This window comes from Mus pahari, chromosome 18, assembly GCF_900095145.1.
Source record: "Mus pahari chromosome 18, PAHARI_EIJ_v1.1, whole genome shotgun sequence".
Taxonomy (NCBI): Eukaryota; Metazoa; Chordata; class Mammalia; order Rodentia; family Muridae; genus Mus; species Mus pahari.
The window spans coordinates 14,903,249-14,912,672 of NC_034607.1; the positions used below are offsets into that span (position 1 = coordinate 14,903,249).

A 9,424-nucleotide genomic window follows, 5' to 3' on the forward strand; every position below is an offset into this window, starting at 1 on the left:
GAAGGGAAGGGAAGGAAAGGGAAGGGAAGGGAAGGCTATTTCAATGTCAGGAGAAAGACTTCATGTATATGTGTGTTTAGGGTGTGTGTGTGTGTGTGTGTGTGTGTGTGTGTGTGTTGTTGTTGTTGTTGTAGAAAACAGCTTTAGATTTAAATGGAGTGTGAAGGAAATAGGTTGAGGAGCCTGAGGACAACAAATGAGGCCATTTATGGAGGTTCCACTAACTGGAAAACCATCCCCTCTGTCTCCCCAGTCCTGCTTTGTTTGTCTACTTCAGAATGACTGGATCTTCCATTGCCCCTTGATTTTTTTTTTTTTTTTTAAGATTTTATTTTTAATTATGTCTGTCTGCCTGCCTGCCTGCCTGTGCGTGCTCAAGAGCACATTGTTACGTTGCCCACAGAAGCCAGAAGAGAGCGCCAGATGCATGAAAGCTGAAGGTTGAAAGAAGTTTGAAGTTGAAGGGGTGCTCAAAGCCAAACTCCTTCCCTTTGCAAGCTCAGTATCCACTGTAGACAACCGGGCTGTCGCTCCAGCCACTGCCCCTTGATTTGGATCATTTGAGGGTTTCTTTGGTGCCTTGGGCAGACCTCCCCTAGGTCAATGCTGAATGTATGGTCTTGGGGACCCCTTAACACTCCTTCCAGTCCCTCACCAGACAACCATACTCAGCCCAACTGTGAAGGTTTCTTTACAGGTATTCCATTTGTCTCTCCCTCCATCCTGTTCTTCACCTTTGAGTTGGCTTGAGCCACCTGTTGTCACCAAGTAGACAGCCCTCAGAGTTGTGTATGAGGAATACCCAAAAACATCCTACCTGGGGGTCAGTTTCAGCTGACAGCAGTCACACGGAAGAGACAAGCTGGAAATGGACACTTGAGGTTACAGACATCATGTAACCAGGGCCCAAGGAGCCAACTTCATCATCTCCGGCTTGTATGGGTCCAAAGATGTGGGAGCTCACCGACCTGCCGTCCAAGCCGTTTCATTGCTTCTAAATCCCCAGCATCATATGCTGTTCCATTAAACCCTGGCAGGCCCTCCCAACTTCCTGGATCCTCTGCATCCAGGAGAGACCCTAAACTCCTCTGCATAGCGGATGGCACTTCCTATGGGCTGAAAGAAGCTTCCAGTCACTGGCTGTGAGACAATGCTGTGGTTAACCCCAGGTCATGCTGCCTTGACAGAACCTCGGGGGTTGGTCGTGGCCAGCAGTGAGCCTCTTCATCCAGGACATGATCCTCTCCAGTGTGGTAAACAAGAACTATGTCCTTTTCATGTGCATCATGACACAAAAGACCAGGAAGCCATGGGCTAGAGCACCTCCAGCCCCAAGCAAAACAAAACATGAAAATGTTACCAAGAAATGTTGAAAGTCTGCTGAGGCACATTAAGCCTTTTGGATTGAGTATTGCCAGCTAATCCGGTCCCCCGACTCCTTCCCTCTCAAATACCTTAGGAAAAACTCTTGCTTTCTGAAGTCATTTCAGCCCTTGGAGACCAGAAGTGGGGGGTTACCAGTCACTTGCCTTCTTCTCCAAGTGATTACAAACCAAGCCTCCAAGAATATTCTAGTATTGTGAGCAGAAGACACTGGTCCCTGAAGTCAGATACAATTCCATATCTTTGACAGTTGCCTATCAAGACATGGGAGACAACTGAGTTCGTTACATATTATGTCCCAGCTACTATGCCACACTCTGAAACCCCCTGTATTTGGTTCCTGGGGGGTCACTGAATCCTGTCTCATCATAGCCCTGGCCTGCCTCAGTCTTTGTGCCCAGAGCCTTATTATTACTCCCAGTTGGACGGTCAGCTCAATTTCTCCCTCATTGGAACACACACCCTCAAGTTCTCTTTTGGCTTCCAGCCTGAGAACTAGACCCATCTGACTTCTGGAATTTCCCTTTAGGCTCCTAGTCTGATTTGGTCTTCATTGCTGTGATAAAACACAGACCGAAACCAACCAAAGGAAGGAAAGAGTTTGACTTCTAGTTTATAGTCCACCACTGAGGGAAGCCAAGACAGGAAGCAGGAAGCAGAGTCTGAGGCAGCCCATGATTGGCTTGCTTACTGGCTTCTTCAGCCACCGTCTTACACAGTCCAGGCTCACCAGCCCAGGGTTGGTACCATCCTCAAATGCCCAGGCCTTCCACCGTCAATTAGCAGTTAAGAAAATGTCTCACAGACGTGGTCACAGGCCAATCTGATGGAGCCAGTTTCTCAGTTGAGCTTCGCTCTTCACTGGTATGTCAAATTTGACCAAAGACTAACTGGGACACCTAGGGAAGGAAGTCAGAATCAGGCTGTGCTGTGCCCTGGAGGAAAGACAGCCAGACAGAGGTCCTAGGCAGATAGATACAACAAGCCTGGGGAAACACTCTACTCCCTCGCTCAAGACCAGGAGGAGAGAAATGCCACGAAGCAAAGGACCAGTGAGCAAGGTGGGCATCTGGCCCAGCCCTCAAGGCAGCCTGCCAAAGGTCAAGAGCCTGCACAGCATCCTCAGAAAACTATGCAGTGCCTCGCAGTGCTCAATCCACACGGGGACACACTGTCCCTCTCCAGTGGTTTCGCTTAAGCACTCACACGGGGGTGGGGGGGGGTGTACTGTACATGGAGGAGCCGTGGAGCTTGTGGTCAGACAGCTGGAGCTTCGGTGATTTCTCCACTGAACCGGTCTTTTATGCAGATGTGCGCGGGGGATTGTGGGTGGTAGAGGTAAACTTAGCTTCTTCGCGAGGTACATCGAAGAATCCTGTCATGTGCCACCACAACCACAAGCTCCTGCTGGGGCTTCAAACTCTGCCCTGACTTTTGAAAGACAAATGAGACCTGGGAGAGACACCCTTTCCATAAGGAGAGTCTGGGCTCTTGCCTTGGAAGCTGCCCAAAGTAAATAAGGAGACAGAATTCTGTGTTTGGCTAGAATTACTTTGCAAAGAATACAGCCATGGGTGCTTTTATTTTTGTTTTATTTTTATATCTTCTCTCGCCTGACTTAGCATATGCGAAGCCTTCCCTCCTTACTGCACCTAGAAGAAACTTGGGTAGCAGCCTGCATTCCAGGAAAAAAAAAAAAAAAAAAAAAAATCTGACCTTTACTTGCTATAGATAATTCTGTATGACATTGAAAATCTGCCATAAAGGCTCCCGTTTTTGTTTTTTGTTTTTTTTTCTTACAGTGAGCATGTCTTTCTGCGGCAACCACAATAATGACATCAATAAAAGGTGGTTTGGTTTCTTTTAATCCTGAAAGGAAGCCCGAGAGACCCTCTAAAAAAGATACTGTGTCCAAGTTTTCTCTGCCCCAGGAATGTCTGCTTTTAATTGCCTGGATTTGCTGTAGATTGGCCCCAAATTAGCCACCATCCAGAGGGCTGTTTCCCAGCAACCAAAGCTGCATGCATTTTGCCTCTGGATACTACACTAGTGCCCATTTCATCCAGTTAATTAGGCTCTTTGTCATTAGCCTTAATCGGCTTGGTAGGGCCCCTGCTGATAATAGCCCAATAGCCAGGAATCCCCAGGTGGAACAAGTCTGGGGGAATGTCAGCCCACTAACCTCATTTGCCAGCCTGGAGGGTGGCGGAGATCTTACAGAGAGAGGCAGAGCTTGGAGAAACCAAGCAAGGAGTTCCGGCAGGGCCAGGCAGCCAAGAGGCCACACATCAGAGGGACAATGTGTGTCCTATCGCCCACACTGATAGAGGATCTGCCTCAAGAGACACGGAGCATCCATTGGTCACAGGGAACTGGCCACCCGTGCCCAAGGGTGAGGAAGTGGACCTCCATGCTGTCCCGGAAGGAAGAACTGTCGGGGGAGTACATGCACAGCAGAAGATCTCCTGACTAAAATCAACTTTGGTCACAGCCTAGTGATGCCGTCTGGGGGGAGTGCTCAGATGTCATTTATCTATACCAGGAACTCAGTCTAAGGCCTAAGGATGGAGCTTCAACCCCAGTGAGCAGTCCCTGGTCTTTGGAGGCCATGTGTTGTGTGCCATGCCCTGTTGGATGCATGCACACGTGAGTACGAGCACTGTCCTTTTCATGCTTCCTAGGGCTATACAAGAGCCATCTCTGTGTCACTAGCCTCAGGGTTAGGAGTGACACAGAGAAGCAAAGGACAACTGAAGACCTGAGACAGAAAACCTCATTTTAGAGCAACAGCCTCAAAGCACACCCCCAAGAGGTCTTTTTTTTTTCCCCTCCTCCTTCAAGTGTGGGGACTCCTGCCTAGCCGACGGACCAGCAAGCCTTGTGGGCACTCAAAGCAGTGGATGTCTCAAAAGTAGGCAGAGCTGGGAGCTTAGCCCAGCTCTTTGCCCCAGCACTGATAGTCCAGTGAGGAGGAGAAGTTAAGTGTGGCCTCCATAGAGATGCTGATGGCTTGAGAAGGCCGAGTAACCCTGCCAACGTCTCCAGGCAGAGTGGCAGTAACTCTGAGAAATGTACAATCTAAAGACGAAATGAACTTTCATTGATCTGCTTGGGTATGAGCATTGTCGGCATCTCCTGATATTCCATCTGAGGGAATATCCAGGGGCCACCCATCCTTGAGTTGCAGGGGGGCAGCACCATGTCCCTCTTCCCTTACGAGCTGCTGTGACTAAGCTTCCAAAGCTGGCTTTCTGACCCTCTTACCTCGTCACAATTTTGATGGACACTGTTCTTTAATCACCCAGCTGAAATTGCTGGCTGCTTGATCTCTGCCTTCTTTCTCTTTAGCCCTCTCCAGCAGCGGAGAGGAGCCGGCAACCTTCTTCCCCCAAGACCCAGAATGTTGGTCATAATCTGAGGAGTATTATGGGACAGCTATGAAGGCACAGATGGTACCCACCCTCCGTGCATGTGCAGTTGCTGTGGTTTGCACAGACCATGAATTGAGGGGCTCCAGATCTGAAGCTACTTCCTCTGCTGAGATTGTGCCTATAAATTAGAAGATGCTTCTGTGCAACATTGTCTTCAAAACTGTAAGGATATAACCTTGCAAAGCCGTGGAAATAAGTGATGTAAAAGTCAGCCAGACTATGGTCTATCCAGAGTCTAGAACCTGAGCTCTTGGCTGGAAGACCCACCAAGGATTTATGCACAAAGGGTGTTTATTTGAGACACCTGCATTCACATCACTGAGACACATAATTCCCTCAGTAATCCAGGATGCCAGAGAGGCTTCTCTTGATTCACAGATTTTTATTTTTCATATGCTTGAATAGAAAATGCTGTTCAGATTGCCTGTGCTTATGTCCTGTCAGCTGGCCAGAGTACAGTGGAAAACTTGGACCTGCCCCTAGCTAAAAGATGCTGTGGGGGTCAGGCATGGTGGCGCCCACCTACGGACCCAGGACCTTGGAGGCAGGAGCAAATAGGTGTCTGTGAGTAAGAGGCCAGCCAGGGCTACACTGTGAGACAAACCAAGCAAAGCCACAGCTTATAGAGATCCGGGAAGGGAGATGGACTGTCACTGGCCAGCCACATGCCATCCAGGAATCAGAGATGTTGAGAATTTGGAAGACAGAAGAGCACTGTGACTATCTATGTACCCACTGCAGTGGTTGAACCTGCCCTAGTGAACCCAGAGCTAGGAGCCATACATTCTCTTGCTACAGTGAAATGTTCGAGGTTGGGTATTTCAGAGAAAAATAGATGTATTTTGTCTACAGTTTTAAGTCCATGGTTAGGTACTCTATGGGGAGGGCATCATGACAGTGTAGCAGGTGGTACAGGGGCTAGGTATGGCTTCCCACCAGCCCTCCTCTGTCAGAGGACCACTCCTCCTCAACACACACCGTAGACTGTGCTGACAACCTGATGCTAGAAGTACACCTTTAAACCTCTCCAAATCACAGCAAGACTCCCTCCTTCCCTCCCACCACGTAGGCTTTGTTTCTTGCTCCACACAGGCCAGTCCATTTCGAATCCAGTCTCCTTAGCATAGTCTATTCTCCTGGTAAGGAAAAGCTATGAACCAGGTTTGATCCGATGAAATAGCATGGCAGGACCACCAAGCCTCTGTCCCGTCAGGCTGCAGATCTGCTAACTGCCCCTACTCTTCAGCCCGATGTGCTTCCCCTTCCCCGAAGCCTAAAACTGAAGCATGCTAGAGACCCCCGCGTCCTCATCTGTAAAGTGGGACAGTAGTGACACCAGCCTTACAGAGTTGTTATTAGTAAAGCCTGGTGGCTAGTAAGTGTAAAATACTTAGCATCTGGGATGTAGCCAATGTTCTTAAATGGCAGTTTCCTTTAGATGGGGGGAGTGTGTGTGTGTGTGTGTGTGTGTGTGTGTGTATGTGTGTGTGCACTTTGTGCACATGCAGAGATCAGAAAGATCAGGGTCTCTTCCTCTGTTGTTCTCCACCTTATCATTTGGTTGGGACAGGATCTCTCAATGAACTTGAAGCTTGGTTCGTGGCAGCATGGCAGATGCCACCACCTTCACAGACTGATGATAATAGGGAAACATAACATGGTGTGACCTTTAAAACTCCAGTGTGATATTTTTTTCCTACTTCACAACCTTTCCGGCTGCCCTGACCCTATGCTGAGTGCAGAGATCCTCATTTACCATCATGGTTGTAGCTGTCACCGGGAAAACCATGGCCTTTGGCCTTTGCAGTGATGGAGACTGTGAACCTAGCCATGCCCTGATAAGCTGTATCTACGTGAGCGCTTACCTTCGTGGATATAACAACTGGGCAAAAGCTATGGCTAGGCCGCACCAGTGAGCACTCACGCCGGGCCTCCATCAAGCTTTTGTATGGGATTTTTAATCTTCACAAGAATCTAATGTGGGGACAGTTCTAATTACTGCCATTTACTGATTGCAGAACTGAGGTCTTGGGTTTAGTGACTTGCCAGAGCTGAGCTGAGCTCTCAGCCAGAGTCAGGGCTGCCGGCTGCTGTGGTTCAGAAGCAAGGCTTCACCCAGGCTGGCACTGGGCTAGGTCCTCCTGCACACAGCACCATCTAGACTAGCTTTGTATTCAAACAAGGGCTTCCATTGTTCTTGTTTCGAGACAGGATTTCATGTTGCCCAGGTTAATTTTAAATCCACTATGTAGCCCAGGCTGAGGTTGAACTCCCGAATCTCCTAACTCTGCTTCCTGAGCACTGAGATAATGGGTCCGCAACACCTCTGTGCCACAGTTTGGTTTTTTTTGGGGGGGGGGGATTGGGAGAGGAGCGTGAAAGCGTGAGTTGTCCCTAACAGAAGTTCTGTTTTGTTCCAGGTTCTGACAAGTGGACATCCCTAGAAAGAAAACTGTTTAATAAAGCATTGGCCACTTACAGCAAAGACTTTATTTTTGTACAGAAGATGGTAAGCCTCTCTCCCCACTGCTTATTTGAAAGGAACTTTGAGATTCTGGACATCACGATAGTGAGATATTTTTGTTTCCTGCTTTTATAACATCCCCATAAAAGGTCTGTCTTCCACCATTGTGAGGAATGATGGCGGTCATCCCAGGGTGCCAGTGTTGGTGAGACTGGAGATGACAAGGGAAAGAATACATAGATTGCTTGGACTCAGCTGTATTGAGGTTTCTGTGTCTACACATGTGTTTGTGTGTACATGTGCATGTGTGTAAGTCAGGGGATAGGGGATAACCTTGGATATAGTTCCACAGACAGAGTCCCTCATCTCTCCTTAGTGATTTATTTTTATTTAGTGTGTATGAATGTTTGCCTGCATGTATGTGTGGGCACTACATGTATGTCCCATGACCAAAGAGTGAGGAAGAAGGTATCCGATCTCCTGGAATAGAGTTACAGATAGTTGTGAGCCACCATGTGGGTGCTGGGCATTGAATCTGGGTCCTCTGCAAGAACAGCCAGGGCTCTTAAACACTAAGTCGTCTCCAATCCCCACCGTCCATCTTTTGCTTGAGACAGAACTCTTGATTGCTTCGGAGCTCACTGAGCAGGCCAGCTGGCTGGCTGATGGGCCCCAGGGATCTCACATCTCCTACTCCCTAGTGCTAAGCTTCCCAGTGTGCTCCACCATGCTTGTCTCTCTTAAATGGGCTCTTGGGATAGAACTTGGATCCTCCTGCTTTCCAGCTGAGCTTCCTCCTCAGCCCCAGGGCTTCTGTTTTAATCGACATGTGTGAAACGCACGATCCTTTCAGAACAGCTAGAACTGAGACTGGGTCTAGGCAAGTGGTGGTGTTTCTGACAGCATTTTCCAAGACCATATAGATGAGAGAGAGGCATGTGGTCCTCCCTTGCGTAGTGTGAAGATTTCTGGAGTCAGACCCATTCATCATGACAGCAATGATAAAAAAAAAATAGTATCTGCCAGGAATGGTGGCGCACACCTTTAATCTCAGCACTCCGGAGGCAGAGATAGGTAGATCTCTGTTGGATCCAAGGCCAGCGTGGTCTACATGGCAAACTCCAGGCCAGCTTGGACTATACAGTGAGAAACTTTCTCAAAAACAACAAACCCTTACCCCCACCATCAGAAACGAGGGGGAATGATAACTATATAACATTTTACAGAAAATAGATGATAGATAGATAGATAGATAATGGATAGATAGTTAAGATGATATATACATAGATGATTGATAGATGGTAGATACATAGATACATAGATGATAGATAGATAGATAGATAGATAGATAGATAGATAGATAGATAGATAGATAGATAGATAATGGGTAGATAGATTTTTTGATAGAGGATAGATAGTTAACATGATAGATACATAGATGATTGATAGATGGTATATACATAGATAGATAGATAGATAGATAGATAGATAGATAGATAGATAGATAGATAGATAGATAGATCCTTCCAGGACTAGCATACAGCTCAGTGGCAGAGTGCCTTTCTAGCATGCATGAGGCCCTAGATTCAAAGGGAAAAACAGAAAGGAAATAAGGTGCCCATAGAGGAAATCAGACATTAATAGATAACACATTTCATAGTCTTTAATTGGCTGATAGTAGCTTAGAGATAAAATTCAAGTCTTTTAAGGATTCCAACAGCTGTATAAAGAGCTCACCATTTTGACTGCTGACTGGTCAGGAGGGAGGTCCATTGGCTTGGCCTCTGCCGAGAACTTAACGGCAGATGGCACAAACGGAAGGGAGATGTTTTCCTGAGCCAGGGACTCAGAGCCACCAAGGGTCAGCTCACTCTGGGGAGAAGCCTCTGAGGGAATGGCTACCTGCTGCTCAGGTAGGAGGCCTTGAGTTCAGATCCTCAGCTCCTTAACAGTCTAGGCTGTGCGTGTGCCTGCACCTTTGAGCTCCATGAGGCCTGGTGACTGCCAACTTGAGCTCCCAGGCCAGTGCGACACCACATCTTAAAGAAATAAGGCAGAGCAATTGGGCAGCCCAGCTCTGTCTTACACATCACACACATACACACACACACACACACACACACACACACACACACACACACACACA

The 9,424-nt window shown here is 47.8% G+C and overlaps 1 protein-coding gene across 6 annotated transcripts in view; it reads left to right on the plus strand.

Moving 5' to 3' along the window:
* Trerf1 (transcriptional regulating factor 1) overlaps positions 1–9,424 on the plus strand; it is a 46,872-nt gene that overhangs the window by 15,155 nt on the left and 22,293 nt on the right. For all 6 annotated transcript variants that reach the window (XM_021218218.2, XM_021218220.2, XM_029531476.1 and 3 more), the window contains one exon: positions 7,235–7,323. In XM_021218218.2, the coding sequence (XP_021073877.1) occupies positions 7,235–7,323 (89 nt within the window). The remainder of the gene's footprint in view (positions 1–7,234; positions 7,324–9,424) is intronic.